The sequence below is a fragment of the Ovis canadensis genome, chromosome 6 (genome assembly GCF_042477335.2).
Source record: "Ovis canadensis isolate MfBH-ARS-UI-01 breed Bighorn chromosome 6, ARS-UI_OviCan_v2, whole genome shotgun sequence".
NCBI classification, from domain to species: Eukaryota; Metazoa; Chordata; class Mammalia; order Artiodactyla; family Bovidae; genus Ovis; species Ovis canadensis.
In genome coordinates this window covers 118,849,749-118,866,703 of record NC_091250.1, presented here as the reverse complement: position 1 = coordinate 118,866,703, position 16,955 = coordinate 118,849,749, and the positions used below count along the sequence as shown (strand labels likewise).

The window sequence follows — 16,955 nt, the reverse complement described above, 5'->3', positions numbered from 1 at the left end:
CAGTGTCTGCTACATGGTTAACACACTGTTAGTTATTATTATCCCGTCACAAAATGAAGTTTAAGCTAAAGTTCAAAGATGTATGAGCTTGGTTACGCGTCTAGATTCGTAACTCCCGAAGTCCGGTGCTAGTTTATACAAAGTTTTTTCTGATCTGGAATGAAGTACATTTGGTGGTGGTGGTTTAGTCGCTAAGTCGTGTCCGACTCTTTCTGCCCCATGGACTGTAGCCTGCCAGGCTCCTCTGTCCATGGGATTCGACAGGCAAGAATACTGGAGTGGGTTGCCATTTCCTTCTCCATTACTAAACAAATATTTATTGAGCACCTACTATCTGCCAGACACTGTTCTAATGCAGAACTGAGGATACAGCAGTGAGGAAAACGTTATGAGCTAGGGACAATAAACAGTATATACTAAAATGTGTAATTGTTGGATGTTGTTAAGTATAATTAAAAAATAAAACATGAAAGAGGATAGGGACTCTGCTTGTACTGTGGGGATGGCAGAGGTGGGAGTGTTGATCTTATACAGAAGGCCTCACCAAGATGGAGGCAGTTGAGTCAAAGTCAGAAGAGGCTGAGGGTACAGTGAGTCCCTGGCTTATCTCTGCAGAGAGGGATCCGCAAAGGCAAAGCTTGGCACAGAAGGGAGAGAAGTGAAAGAAAGCTCTGTGCTACTGTTGTTTGGGTGCAATAGTAAATATTAGTCACCAGCCACTTGTGGCTGTTGAGTGTTTGAAATGTGACTTGGCAGAATTAGGATGTGCTTTAGGTATGCATGGCTTCCCTGGTGGCTGAAACGGTAAAGAATCTGCCTGTAATACAGGAGACTAGGGTTTAATCCCTGGGTCGGGAAGATACCCTGGAGAAGGAAATGGCAACTCACTCCGGTACTCTTGCCTAGAAAATCCCATGGATGGAGGAGCCTGGTAGCCTACAGTTCATGGGGCTGCAGTTATATAAAATGAACTAAATTTAAAAATTTTAAAAACAGTTAAAATTAAATATATGTGGCTCGCACTATGTTTTTGTGAGATGGCTCTGGCCTAGAAACTGAAGCAACAGCAGCTCCAATCATGAAGGTTCCTGTAGGCCGTTTGTGCTTCAGCTTTTACTAGGGAAGCCGGTGGAGGGTTTGGAACCCAGATTCTGTGAAGAGGTTCCTCTGGCTGCTGGGTTGCAGGGAAAGCAGATAGGAGACTATTGTGATAATCCAGGTAAGAAGAGATGGCTTCCCTGGTGGCTCAGCTGGTAAAGAATCCACCTGCAATGTAGGAGACCTGGGTTCAATCCCCTGGGTTGGGAACATCCCCTGGAGAAGGGAACCTCTACCCTTTCCAGGATTCTGGCCTGGAGAATTCCATGAACTACATAGTCCATGGGATCGAAAAGAGTCAGACACGACTGAGCAACTTTCACTTCACTTCAGGTAAGAGACAATGTCGGCTTGTCAGACCCGGCTGGTAGTAGCAGAAGTGGTCAAAAAATTAAGGATAATATAGGGAGCATGTATTATGTTAAATTCATTTAATTTAAATAATTTATCTTTTACTTTGAGATGATGTTCTTTCTACTCTTTGGTGGATTCTGTATATAGATATAAATCTATTGTTCAGTCGCTCAGTCATGTCCAACTCTTTGCAATCGCATGGACTGCAGCATGCCAGGCTTCCCTATTCCTTCACCATCTCCAGGGGCTTGCTCAAACTCATAACCATTGAGTTGATGATGCCATCCAACCATCTCATCCTCTGTCATCCCCTTCTATCTATATATATCTATTTATTTAATGAAATTATAGTGATAGTAAGTATAAATAGCTGCTGTGTTAGTTTTTAATGTCCTTAATTGGCTAAATAAAATTTTGGCAGTCCTAGTTCAGTATATTCACCCATCTACTTTTCATGGAGTTTATAGATTTTAAAAGTATGAAAGTCTGAGAACCACTAAAGCTCACTGGGAAAGGAGAATAGATGGAAATTTCAAGCAGGCCAGGCAGCAGAACCTTGAGAGGTAAAACTCTGGACTGGGAGATCTGTGGAGAATGAGAAAGAATGTGAAAGAGAGTTTAAGATTGTTTTAGGACCCAATTGAAAGGGTTGGGAGGGGCCATATCAAATGCTTTTCACCTAGGGAACAAAGATTGTTCCTGGGGCAATTTCAAGTGTTAACTCAAATGGCAAGGCTAACAATCTCCAACTCTCCAACTATCTCCAGCTCTCCAACAATCTCCAACTCTTCAACAGTCTCCAACAATATCCATCTCAGAATGTGAGGGACAGAGGTCTTCATATTCATCATGAAGTCTACAAAAAAATTTGAATTTAGGGAGGGATTAAGGATGTCTTCTTTTTTATTCTGAGGCTAATGCCATGAATGATTCATTCTGTTTTATGCAGATAATCCCATACTTCTTTTTTTTCTTTCAATTGCGCTGCACAGCAAGTGGGATCTTAGTTCCCCAACCAGGGATCCAACCTGTACCACCTTCACTGGAAGGTGAAGAGTTTTAGCTAGACCACCTGGGAAGTCCCAATCCATTATTTCCTGACCATTCTCACCCCCATACTTGGTTAGGTAAGCTTGGAAAGATATAGTATGTATTAGACAGTGTATTAAAAGGCAGAGACATCACTTTGCCGACAAAGATCCGTATAGTCAAAGCTATAGTTTTTCCAGTAGTCATATACAGATGTGAAAGTTGGACTGTAAAGAAGGTTGAACACCGAAAAATTGATGCTTTTGAACTGTGGTCCTGAAGACTCTTGAGAGTCCCTTGGACAGCAACAAGATCAAACCAGTCAATCCTAAAGGAAATCACCCCTGATTATTCATTATGCTGAAGCTGAAGCTCCAGTACTTTGGCCACCGGATGCTAAGAGCTAACACATTGGAAAAGACCCTGATGCTGGGAAAAATTGAGACCAGGAGAAGAGGGCAACAGAAGATGAAATGGTTTGAACAAACTCCAGGAGATAGTGAAGGACAGGGAAGCCTGGCATGCTGCAGTTAATGGGGTTGCCAAAAGCCTCACAAATGACTGAGCAACTGAACAACAACAATAAAATTTTTTTATTGAATGATGAAGTGGATTAATGAAGAATTGGAAAATAGTATTAGAAAGAATCAGAAAAACATTATGGTTAGTGATCTAGGTAATGGGCAGAAGGTTTTAGTACTGGGGATAGAGGGCAAAGAGTGATTCATGAAGACTAAAGAGGAGCCCAGGATTTAAATTTGAGAACTGGATTCAATACATGAGGGGAAAAAAGGTTACCAAGGGAAATCCTGAAAAATGATGAGGAGTTCCACTGTGCTGAGAAAAATGTTAAGGGAGGAAAGCATTCTTTCTGCAAGTCTGCTTATTTTTTCTTTCTTTCTTTTTTTTTTCTTTTTCCTATGTGGGACCTTAGTTTCCTGATCAGGGATTGAACCTGACCCTCCTGCAGTAGAAGCACTGACTCTTAACCACTGGGCTGCCAGCAGAGTCCCAATATTTTTTCTTTCTATTTTTTTCTTTTTTTGGTCTTTAAGTTTTTATTTCTAGCTCTAGATTATTCTATATGTTGTACAATATGACTTTGTATCAATCTTCTAAAATGTATTTATCTATTCACACAGTGATGAATATTTGGAGTTGTTTTCTTTTTTTTTTTTTCATTACTATGCAAATAATGCTACACTGCAAACTATTGTTCATGTCTTCCTGCATATAATACCACAAGAATGTGATGCAAAAATCAGTCCCAACTATCAAAAGAAGTTCATGTCAGTTATTCAGTTAAATATTCAGCCGACATTAACGATTTACTATTAGGGCTTCGCACGTGGCTCAGTGGTAGAGAATCCACCTGCCAGAGCAGGAGACGTGGGAGATTTGAGTTTGATCCCTGGGTCAGGAAGATTCCCTGGAGTAGCAAATGGCAACCCACTCCAGTGTTCTTGCTGGGAAATCCCATGGACAGAGGAGCCTGGAGGGCTACCATCCATGGGGTCACAAAGAGACAGACATGACTTAGCGACTGAGCATGCAATGAACTTGGACACTGTCTAAAACTTTTTTCTGGAGGAATTCAGAACTTAAATTTGTTGCATAGTTCAGAAGGGGTGGAAAGGAGACCTAGGCCCTAAGAGAGGAAGACCAAGGAAATTCAGGAAAAGTGAAGCTGCAGATGTAAAGGAAGGACCTTTTCGCCTCTACACACTCTGTCCACTGACAGAGAAAGCCAACCAGTAATGAGCAAATCTCAGAAAATAAAATAAATGGTGAATGGATTTTATTATAAAATTTGCTCCAAATAAGCCCTGAATCTTATAAAGACTCAATCCCCACCAAAACAGTCAACGTGCTTTTTATCCTTTTTTTAAATTGTGGTAATATATATATAACATAAATTTTTTCACTTTAGCAATTTTTAAGTACAGTGGCATTAAGTATTAATACATTCATAAATATCAAGCAATGATCCCTGTTGCCCATCTCTAGAACTTTTGCATCATCCCAAATGGTAACTCTACCATTAAACGAATTCTTCCCACTTCTCTCTCCCCGTAGCTCAGTTGGTAAAGAATCTGCCTGCAGTGCAGGAGACCCAGGTTCAATTCCTGGATTGGGAAGATCCCCTGGAGAAGGAAATGGCAACCCATTCCAGTATCTTTGCCTGGAAAATCTCATGGACAGAGGGCTGCAGTCCATGGGGTCGCAAAGAGTCGAGCACAACTGAGCAACTAACACACAACTCTCTCCCCTGGCCCCTGGTAGCCACCATTCTACTTTCTATCTCTCTGAATTTGACTCTTCTAGGTAGCTTAGATAACTGGAATTATATAATATATGACCATTAGTATCTGGCTTATTTCCTTTGTAGCATGTGTCAAAATTTTATTCCTTTTGAAGGCTAAATAGTATTCCATCATATGTATATTCCACATTAATAAAATATACTTTTCAGGAAAGTGTTAAAAGCTGTCTGTTAGATATAGGAAAGTAACCTAAGGGATGTTGTTTAGTTGCTACGTCCTGTCCAGCAGGAATACTGGAGTGGGTTACCATTTCCTTCCCCAGGAGATCTTCCCTACCCAGGGATTAAACTCACATCTCCTGCATTGGCAGAAGGATTCTTTACCACTGAGCCATTTGGGAAGCCCAACATAAGGGTTATCTGAGATATTTCCTTGTTTTTGCTTGCTAGTTTTTCCTTTGGCTATGCTGCTTGGTTCGTAGGATCTTAGTTCCTGGACCAGGAATTGAACCCGGACCCTGGCAGTGAAACCACCAAGTGTTGACTGCTAGGCTGCCAAGGAATTCCTCCTGAGCTATCTTGATGTCTCTTGGGGAGTAAGCGCTCCTCAGCACAGTATACTATTGAATACAACTTGTATAGGAGATTTCGGCAAAGGGAAAACACTCTGTTTCCTTTAACTACCCCAATAAGTTCACTGCACAAACTGCTACTTCTTTCCTTAGCTGTCCAAATTTGGTTTTTCTGCAAGAGCAATTGCTGTTTCCCAGCAAATTTGCACACTGGTGTTCTGTTTACCCATTCGCCCCATGGAAAAATGTAGTAAATTCTGTTACTGCATTTACTGCAGGTCAGTGTAGTAAGCCTGTGCACTCGTGTACTAGCCGAAAATAGTCTGGGCATACAGGATTCACAGACTGAACCTCTCCCCAAGGTGTCTTTTGAGACATTCTTCATAGAAAAGTTAAACAGTGGATCAGGAGCAAGCCAACAAACAAGCAAAAACAGAAACAAAAAGACAGGGATTTCCCTGGTGGTCCAGTGGTTAAGACCCTGCCTTTCCAGTGTGAGGTCACAGATTCCTTCTCTGGTCAGGGGACTTGGATCCTAGTTCACTTAGTTGCTTCTTTTGGTGGGGCAAAAAAACAGGACCTTACCATCTGATCCTGAATTTAAAGTGGCTCAAAAGTAATGCCCCCAGTTGAGATCATCATTGCTTGTCTCAAATCTGGTCTCTTCTTGTGATTGCCAGCTGACATGTAGCCAAGGACCAAAACTGAAAATTAAGGGCATCAGCCTTGGTTCCCTCCCACCTTTTTCATCCAGTCACCAAATCCTGATGCTTTTGCCTCCTGGAGATACATTTTAAACATTATTTTCTTCTCTACACCCTTTCAACTGGAACCACAAATCAAACTTGTATCATCTGTTCTAAAACTGCCTGCTAACTTTTCTCTCTTCCTTCAGTATTGACCCCTAAAATCTGTCCTCTGTACATTTTTTTTTAAACAAGTTTATTTGGCTGTGTTGTGTCTTCATTGCAGCACGTAGGATCTTTGTTGCATCATGGGGGGTCTTTTGTTGTGGTTTACGGACACAGGTTCAGTAGTTGCGACAGGCGTGCTTAGTTGCTTCTCCGCATGTGGGATCTTTGTTCCCCAACCAGGAATCAAACCCCTGTCCCCTGCATTGCAAGGTTGATTCTTAACCACTGGATCACCAGGGAGGTCCCTGTCCTCCATACATTAGAAAAAGTAATCAATAGAATACACAAATTCGATTCTGTAATTTAATCAGTGGTTCTACACTAACTTTTTGGATAAAATGTAATACGATATCTATTGCCCTTTAATCTGGACTCTTGCTGGCCTTGAACATTATGACCAAACAAAAACAATCTGCTAGTGCTTATCTTGTAGGACCTTTCTCCTGCCATCCCTGTGCTTACACTGCTGGCATGCCCTTTCCCCTCTTTCTACCTGCCTGCTCTCCTCACCAGCTCAGGGGCCTCTTCTAGAATTACATTGCACACTCCTCCTCCTTATTCCCATAACTCTTTTTATGTTATTATACTCAACACAATAAATTAGTTTGAACCGTATGAAACTGCCAATATTCAGTCCTTTATTCCAAAGCAGTAGCAATTTCATACGGTCCTACCTAAATGTTAGGGCTTTCCTGGTGGCTCAAACGGTAAAGAATCCACTTGCAATGCAGGAGACCCAAGTTCAATCCCTGGGTCGGGAAGATCCCCTAGAGAAGGGAATGGCAACCCACTCCAGTATTCTTGCCTGGAGAATCCCATGGACAAAGAAGCCTGGTGGGCTACAGACCATGGGGTCACAAAGAGTCGGATATGACTGAGCAACTTAACACTACCTAAATGTTATACTTATTTTATGTTGTTTACTACACTGAAAATTCTTAAAGAGATGGAAATATCAGACCACCTGACCTGCCTCTTGAGAAACGTATATGCAGATCAGGAAGCAACAGTTAGAACTAGACATGGAACAACAGACTGGTTCCAAATAGGAAAAGGAGTATGTCAAGGCTGTATATTGTCACCCTGCTTATTTGAAGAGGAGCTAAAAAGCCTCTTGATGAAAGTGAAAGTGGAGAGTGAAAAAGTTGGCTTAAAGCTCAACATTCAGAAAACAAGATCGTGGCATCTGGTCCCATCACTTCATGGGAAATAGATGGGGAAACAGTAGAAACAGTGTCAGACTTTATTTTGGGGGGCTCCAAAATCACTGCAGATGGTGATTGCAGCCATGAAATTAAAAGATGTTTACTCCTTGGAAGGAAAGTTTTGACCAACCTAGATAGCATATTAAAAAGCAGAGATATTACTTTGGCAACAAAGGTCCATCTAGTCAAGGCTATGGTTTTTCCAGTGGTCATGTATGGATGTGAGAGTTGGACTGTGAAGAAAGCTGAGTGCCGAAGAATTGATGCTTTTGAACTGTGGTGTTGGAGAAGACTCTTGAGAGTCCCTTGGACTGCAAGGAGATCCAACCAGTCCATTCTAAAGGAGATCAGTCCTGGGTGTTCATTGGAAGGACTGATGCTGAAGCTGAAACTCCAGTACTTTGGCCACCTCATGCGAAGAGTTGACTCAGTGGAAAAAAACCCTGATGCTGGGATGGATTGAAGGCAGGAGGAGAAGGGGTTGACAGAGGATGAGATGGTTGGATGACATCACCGACTCGATGGAAATGGGTTTGGGTGGACTCCGGGAGTTGGTGATGGACAGGGAGGCCTGGCGTGCTGCGATTCATGGGGTCGCAAAGAGTCGGACATGACTGAGCAACTGAAGTGAACTGAGCTTGCTGAAATCTGGACTTTATCTCACTCATATGTGTGTCTGCAGGTTCTGCTAAGCACGGTGACAGTTAAAATGTTGGAGGAATGGATGACTGAATCAATGGATGAACTGTAGTTAACTCATTATTTATGTATTTTGCAGCCAGAAAGTTGATATCCATGAATAGTGTTTAGTGACATAGAAAGAAATCTCAATATCATTATTTAAAGCCTGATACAGAATACACAGGGCTTACCAGTTGGTGCTAGTAGTGAAGAACTCACCTCCCAATAGGAGACATAGGAGGTGAGGGTTCGATCCCTGGGTCAGGAGGATCCCCTGGAGGAGAGCATGGCAACCCACTCCAGTTAAGAGTATTCTCCCATGGACAGAAGAGCCTGGCAGGCTACAGTCCATGGGGTCACAACGAGTCAGACACGACTGAAGTGACTTAGCATGCACATGAAATACACACATACGTAGAGTCACAGAGCATGACACGACACCATAAAGCAGCTATACTCCAGTAAAAATTACTTTTAAAAAAGTCTGTGAAATTCATGCATACATGCTCAGTATTTCAAGACTTTTCTCTGCTTTTAAAAGCTTGCTTTCAATTCAGTTCCAAATAAGAGAAACTAGTTGTAGTACAGAGAGTGAAGTGTGCCTATATCCCTGTCAAAAATACATCAGTTAAATTCTTGCCCAGTGCTAGACCAGAGAATCTGAATCCCCTTAGCTGTTTTCAGCTGTGTGTATAATCTGATCATGTCATTTATCTTGTTCTCCTTGCCCTTTGTTGCTTTTTGCAGCATGGACTTGAGGAAACAGCCACCAAATGCAAGAGACTGGGTGCGAAGGCTCATACCTTTGTGGTAGACTGCAGTAACCGAGAAGATATTTACAGCTCTGCAAAGAAGGTAAACTTCTTTTAAATTTGGTTCCAATCGTATCGTACCAGAACTGGGGAGGATTTGGGAGATGACCCAGTTATGATGTAGGCAAAGTAAACAGAAGTTCTGTGGTTCCTCCAAGGTTGTCCACCTGGCCAGTGGCAGGTCCCGAACCTGGAACTGAGGCTCTCAGACTGTAGTGTGTTCTGGAGTTTTCCGGGGAACTTGGTAAAAATAAATATGCACCCCGAGGACTTCCCTGGTGGCCCAGTGGTTGAGAATCTGCCTTGCAGTGCAGGGGACACGGGTTAGATCCTTGGTTGGGGAACAAAGATCCCACATGTCGTGAGGCATCTAATCCAGGGAGCTGCAACTACTGAGCCGTGCAGTCTGGAGCCAGCAGGCAACAAGAGAAAAGTCTGCGTGCTGCAACCAAGGCCCAACGCAACCAAATAGATAAGTATTTTTTAAAAATATGTACCCCAGAGGTTTTCTTGTAGTTGGCCAAGGGCTGAACCCGGGAATCTGTCTGTTTAGCGCCCTCCACACCTACACTTTGCCCATCTGATTCTGCTGCAGGTGAATCTTTGATGACCTGCAAAATCACTGACGGGATCTTCTGAAGCTCAGTCAAAGAACTGGGTTAGTAAATTAGGATAAACCGAACTATTTATCAGGCTTCGATCATATGTAAATCTATAAAAAGCTATGACAAACCTAGACAGCTTATTAAAAAGCAGAAACATCACTTTGCCAACATAGTCAGAGCTATGATTTTTCCAGTAGTCACATACAGATGTGAGAGTTGGGCCATAAAGAAGGCTGAGTGCCGAAGAATTGATGCTTTCTAGCTGTGGTGCTGGAGAAGACTCCTGAGGGTCCCTTGGACTGCAAAGAGGTCAAACCAGTCAATCCTAAAGGAAATCAACCCTGAATATTCATTGGAAGGACTGACTCTGAAGCTGAAGCTCCAATACTTTGGCCACCAGATGCAAAGAGCTGATTCATTTGAAAAACCCTGACGCTGGAAAAGATTGAGGGCAGAAGATGAAGGGGCCAACAGAGCACAAGATGGTCGGATGGCATCACGAACTCCATGGTCATGAGTATGAGCAAACTCCAGGAGACAGTGGAGGGCAGGGAAGTCTGGCGTGCTGCAGTCCATGGGGGTTGCAGAGTCGGACATGACTTAGTGACTGAACAACAACAACAATCCTTTTTCTAGAAAGCGTTATTTTCCTCTTCTATATACAACCAAGATGTGCTACATATATTAGGCTTTTACGCCGAATGCGTTTATGCACATCCTTGTTAACTAATTACTGTAATGGTAGAAAGGTCATTTGGAACTGGGAAATTCTTTAAAATACACATTCCTGGACCTCACCTCTGTACTGATTCAGTACAGTATGAAGATTCCAATTCTACTAGACTTCAGAATCTCTTTGTTTAGGAAATGTTAGATTTGGGAACCTTTTTAACTTCTCTTTTCATTTTTTTATTGGCCACACTGAGCGGCATGTGGGATCTTAGTTCCCCGACCAGGGAGCAAACCCATGCTCCATGCATTGAAAGCTAGGAGTCTTAGCCACTGGACTGACAGGGAGGTCCCAACTTTTATTTTTAGATTTTAATTTTTAATTTCAAATGGATGCCTCTTTATTATAAGTGATACCTAAGCTAAGTCAAAAGAATAAGTAGAAATTACCCAGGCAAGTGATGGGAAATGGCTTTCCCAGAAAGAGGTACAGTGAGAGCAAGGCCTATAGGTAAGAAATGTCTGTATTTTGTTAAATATCTGTTAAACATTTGTTAAAAATGCAGATAAAATATCTGCATTTAACAATGACTGTTTTACTTAAGGTAACAGTGATTCTCCTTCATATAGATGAATGCTCTTTCAGTTAACTGTGCAACTTCGAGCAAGTTGCTTAACCTCTCTGTGCCTTTTTTCTTCATCATATACTTTAAATGGGTGTGTTTATTACACTGGTTTATTATATAAAAGGTTTTTTAAAAATCCACAAACCTACAGTTTAAATATATAAGGTCTTTCTTTCTTTTTCCTCTGCCTAACTTTTCTCAATTACAACATGGGGATCACAGCAGTATCTACTTCATAGGGTTGTTATGAGGATTAACTGGATTAATGATGCAGACTTCTTAGAAAAGTACTTGGCACTTAGTAGCCACTTTGTAAGAATAGTTGTTAGTATTAATAGAATCACCAATTAGTAGAATCACCAGTGCTATCTATGTAATTTTGTTATTGCCCATTGTTAAGGGGATTTACTTGGAGAAGGCAGTGGTACCCCACTCCAGTACTCTTGCCTGGAAAATCCCATGGATGGAGGAGCCTGGAAGGCTGCAGTCCAGGGAGTCGCTAGGAGTTGGACACGACTGAGCGACTTCACTTTCACTTTTCACTTTCACTTTTCACTTTCATGCTTTGGAGAAGGAAATGGCAACCCACTCTAGTGTTCTTGCCTGGAGAATCCCAGGGACGGGGTAGCCTGGTGGGCTTCCGTCTATGGGGTCGCACAGAGTCAGACACAACTGAAGTGACTTAGCAGCAACAAGGGGATTTACTAGTTACCTAAAATGGAATACATTCATTTCCAGACTTATCTGGGCAAAGGCTTTCTGGAAAAGATAGTTTTATTATTTGAACCTATTCATGTGTTTTAATTATTGTGTTTTTACTAAAATTATTCCAAAATAAACTATATACTTAAGCAGAGTTTACACAATGGAGTTGTGATTATCAGATAAAAGCATAGGCTTTCTAATGTAGCTCTTTTGGTTTTTATGCAACATAAACAATTAAACTCTCAGCCTGCTTTCATTATTAAGAAATGTGAAAGCCCTAGGGTGGCATATTATGTGATGATGAGGAGCTCAAGGATGAAGATAAGGTCAAGAGTGTCACTGGCAATATAAAACAGTAATTTATATCTTGTCCCTGATGTGTGTGTGTGCTTGGTCATGTCTGACTCCACGACGCTATGTCGCCAGGCTCCTCTGTCCATGGGATTTCCCAGGAGAGAATACTGGAGTGCGTTGCCATTTCCTTTTCCAAGGTATCTTTCTGACCCACGGATCAAACCTGTGTCTCCTGCATTTCAGGCAGATTCTTTACTGTCCGAGCCACAAGGGAAGTCATGAATTTATATCTTGAGTCCTGTTACTTTGGAGGCATAATGGCAGCTTCAGCAGTTCAACCACACAAAATGTCCTGTTTTTCTCAATAACTTAGGAGCATTATTCTGAACAACAGTTTTTATATTGTGCTAGAGACGTGGATACAGGTACGCAAAGTGTTTGTCAAGGGCCAGACCACTCAGCTTGCCCACTCAGTAATTTACATACAACCGGATGAAATTCATTTCTGACTGCTGAGCATTTGGCAGTGACACACTCATGTCCTCCTGATGTGCTGACCGGCCTTCACTCCGACTTCCTTTCTGTCTGAAGTGGCTTATCTTGGGCTCTGAAGTCAGATAATCTGGGAGAGTCTCATCTCCATGTGACCTTAGATATCCACGTGACCTTGGGCAAGAAACAGCCCTTCTATGTTTCACGTTTCTGACCTTTAAAATGAGCATATAAGAGTTACTACTTCGTAGAATGGTGAGACTTCAGTGGGATAAATACTGCAATCGTGTGAAATGCATACCGTAGTGAAAGGCTTTAATGGGCTACATACCACCTCTCCTTCAGTCCCCCAGCTGCTGCGGGGCTGAGGGGGGCGAGGGCGGTGGGTACTGGCCCATGACCTGTTAGGAACCAGGCTGCACAGGAGGTGAGCAGTGGTTGAGCAAGTGAAGCTTCATCTGTATTTACAGCTGCTCCCCGTTGCTCGCATGACCACCTGAACTCCGCCTCCTATCAGATCGGTGGCATCAGATTCTCACTGAAGTGCTCACCCTACTGTGAATTGTTGTTTATCTGTCACTGATTAGGTTTTTGTTAGCCAAATGCCTCTTGGGTTCTAATCAATAGAGACCAAAGTCAAGAGACTGAATTGCAAAAGAAAATTTCTGCCTATTAGACTTACAGGCAGGGCCATTTTGCAATTAAGTACTTAAAAAAAAATTTTTTTTTCCCCGCTTGACGTATAGGTGGGGAAAAGTCAAATGACTTTTTTTTCACATATAATAGAAAGAGTTATACTTCGTTAAGAGTCATTGCATGCAGACCTATTCCCAGACCTCTAAATGTTGCAAATATTTTAATTTTATTTTTGAAGGTGAAGGCAGAAGTTGGAGATGTTAGTATTTTAGTAAATAACGCTGGTGTAGTCTACACATCAGACTTGTCTGCTACACAAGATCCTCAGATTGAAAAGACTTTTGAAGTTAATGTCCTTGCACATTTCTGGGTAAGTATGATTTCTTTTACCAAAAACATTCCCTTTTGTGCAACCCGAGGATTAAGTTTAAAGTGAAGCTTTCAGCAGACGTAAGGTTGAATCAAATCAATACTGACATTTTCTCCAGATACCGAGGATAATATTATACAAAGAAATCATTTTGCATCCTATGACCAAATCCTATCAATCATTCTTCTCTTCCCTAAAAAATTATGAATAATATGAATTAATAATAAGAATAAACTTTAGGTGTTATATATGTTTTAATTCTAAGCTAGATTTTTACATTTCTGTGTGATCTGTTTAGAGATGAGGGAGGGATTAGAGATTATCTGAGTCACTTTCTGTGATTCTATAAAAGGTGAACCCAGTCTACCTGTTTACTTTCAGAGTCTCGTAAGACTCAGGCCTTATATTATTTCTTGGTTCCAAAATTGCAAACTTTATCAGGAACTTCACCATTCAGGATCTTAAATGGTGAGAGAGAGAGAGAATGAGAGAGAGAGTCTAAATGTTGGTCAAATAACCATTACATAAAAGAGCCCCTTAAAGATTTCTTGGATGTGAGTTTGGGATGGATAATCTCAGAATGTAAATTGGTATAGTCACTGTAGAAAATAGTATGGAACTGCCTTAAGAAACAAAAAAGAGAGCTACCATATGACCCAGCCATCCCACTCCCAAGTATATGTGCAGAAAAAATGAAAACCCTAATTTGAAAAGGTACATATACCCCAGTGTTCATAGAAGCATTATTTATAATAGCCAAGACATGGAAACAACCCAAGTGCCCAGCAACACACAATTGAGACTTAGAAGGTGTAGCAAATATGTATACAATGGAAATTTACTCAGCCATAAAAAGAATAAAATATTTCCATTTGCAACAACATGGATGGAACTAGAGAATATATTTAGTGAAGTAGATCAGATAGAGACAAATATATGATACCCTTTACATATGGAAAATGAAAAATAATATAAATTAATCTATATACAAAACAGAAACAGACTCACAGACACAGAAAAACTTATGGCTATCAAAGGGGAGAGGGAAGAAAAAGGGACAAATTAGGAGTCTGGGATTAACAAACTTCTAGGCATAAAACTTCCCTGGTGGCTCAGACGGTAGAGTGTCTGCCTACAATATGGGAGACCCGGGTTCGATCCCTAGGTTGGGAAGATCCTCTGGAGAAGGAAATGACAACCCACTCTAGTACTCTTGCCTGGAAAATCCCAAGGATGGAGGAGCCTGGTGGGCTACAGTCCATGGTGTCACAAAGAGTCGGACACGACTGAGCGACTAAACTAAACTAAAACTAGGCATAAAACAGATAAGCAACAAGGATCTACTGTATAGCACAGGGAATTATATTTAATACCTCATAATAACCCATAATGGAAAATAATATGAAAGTGTGTGTGTGTATATATATATATATAAAACTGAATCACTTTGCTGTGTACCTGAAACTAATACAATATTGTAAATCAACTTTGCTTCAGTTTGGAAGAAGCGACATTGGGGTTGTTGAAAATGCAGTATTGTTTCATTTTATCAGCCCAAGTTATTGACATCCATTTTTTATGTTCTTATGCCTTTAAAGTTTGTGTCTTTCTGCCACTCTGAAAATGTAGTTTTTTCTGAATCCTCAGCATACAGTAGGTGCTCAATAAATACTTATTGTATAAAATCATTCAGTGACTGTTGCAAGATTTTTGTCCCTTCAATATCTTGATGATATAACCAAACTCTTTTCTAACAATTTCACCTTAAATGTAAAATTTTCCATAACTCTAGATATTATACTTGTTCAATATATGAGAAGAGAGAAGGCATCAGTGATGGAAGGTGGAGGAACTGGAGACATAGGAAATTGACAATTTAATTGAGATGGATTCTCAAAGCTTCCAGTGTTCATTGTTTCATTTAGCTTTTCTAATCTGGGTGTCCTATCTGCATTATGTTGCCACATCTGGTTTTTTTTCTCCTATGAAAATTAATCTAGGTTTTTTTCATTGATGAAATGTTATGGACAATGTTAAAATACACCTTCATTTTGAAATATTCCCACTGGGTTTGCAAATCAGAAATAATTGTTTGTCTCTTAATAAAACCATTTCTAGACTACAAAGGCATTTCTTCCGGAGATGATGAAGAATAATCATGGCCATATTGTCACTGTGGCTTCAGCAGCTGGGCATATTGGGGTCCCCTTCTTACTGGCTTACTGGTATGTGAATATGTGTTTTTTTCATTGGTTCCTGTGCTTAACTTGAGTGTGATTTCTTGAGTGTAATGAAGACTATTGTTAACAATGATAGGCTTTCCTGGTGTCTCACATGGTAAAGAATCTGCCTGCAGTGCAAGAGACCTGATTTCAGTCTCTGGGTTGGGAAGATCCCCTGGAGAAGGGAATGGCAACCCACTCTAGTATTCTTGCCTGGACAATTCCATAGACAGAGGAGCCTGGCAGTCTTCAGTCCATGGGGGGCACAAAAGAGTCAGACACAACTGAGCAAGTAACACACAGACTTCCAGTGTTGCTGAAATAAGCAGATGGAGTTGTACAAAGTCTCTTGCACAACAGCCTTATCAATCATTAATCCTCTCCTAGGCTGACCATTTGAGAGGTGGCTACAGGGAAATTATCCAATAGGAAGCCAAGTGCTTCAAGCATTTCTCATCCCTTTTAGCAGCAAGGAATTAGAACGAGGGCAGGATTTTTGCAAGATGAAAAAAGTTAATACCATTTTAATAAAGTAATTTTGGGGAAACTAACCATTAGAAAGAGAGAATATAATCTGGGATTCCAAATTAAAAACATCCAGACAATGAAATTGTTGTAAAAGTGAATTTTAATAGTTCTTCTAAAAACCCATGCTATTATAATAACTAAGAAGTTACTGTAACAAGTAGGGCACAGTAATGGTGTGCTCCCCCATGTGGAGAATTAATCCGTGAGGTCATAATAGCCGTGGTCTTCCTGCTGGTTGCGGGCACCCTGGTAGTTGTTAGCTGTTTCTGTATGCTAGCAAATTATCACCCTTTAATGTTGAATTATGACCGTGCAGGTAAATAGATATTGCTCAAATTTGTTTTCCACCAAACAAATGTGATCTTTTGGAATTAAGTGTCTAAATTTTAGAAATAACACAGATGTAATTGTAAATGTAGCCATACTGCTACTGCTGCTAAGTCGCTTCAGTCATGTCTGACTCTGTGCGACCCCATAAACGGCAGCCCACCAGGCTTCCCCGTCCCTGGGATTCTCCAGGCAAGAACACTAGAGTGGGTTGCCATTTCCTTCTCCAATGCATGAAAGTGAAAAGTGAAAGTGAAGTCACTCAGTAGTGTCCAACTCTAGCGACCCCATGGACTGCAGACTACCAGGCTCCTCCGTCCATGGGATTTTCCAGGCAAAAGTACTGGAGTGGGGTGCCATTGCCTTCTCCGAATGTAGCCATAGATATGTGTATAAATATGGGATTTCCCTGATAGCTTAGTTGGCAAAGAATCTGCCTGCAATGCAAGAAACCCTGGTTCAATTCCTGGGTTGGGAAGATCCGATGGAGAAGGGATAGGCTACCCACTTCAGTATTCTTGGGCTTCCCTTGTGGTTCGCCTGGTAAAGAATC

At 41.2% G+C, this 16,955-nt stretch overlaps 1 protein-coding gene across 1 annotated transcript in view; it reads left to right on the top strand.

The window, feature by feature from the left end:
* HSD17B11 (hydroxysteroid 17-beta dehydrogenase 11) overlaps positions 1-16,955 on the top strand; it is a 48,492-nt gene that overhangs the window by 2,204 nt on the left and 29,333 nt on the right. The window contains exons 2-4 of the mRNA XM_069594682.1: positions 8,864-8,971; positions 13,194-13,325; positions 15,444-15,550. Of these exons, the coding sequence (XP_069450783.1) occupies positions 8,864-8,971; positions 13,194-13,325; positions 15,444-15,550 (347 nt within the window). The remainder of the gene's footprint in view (positions 1-8,863; positions 8,972-13,193; positions 13,326-15,443; positions 15,551-16,955) is intronic.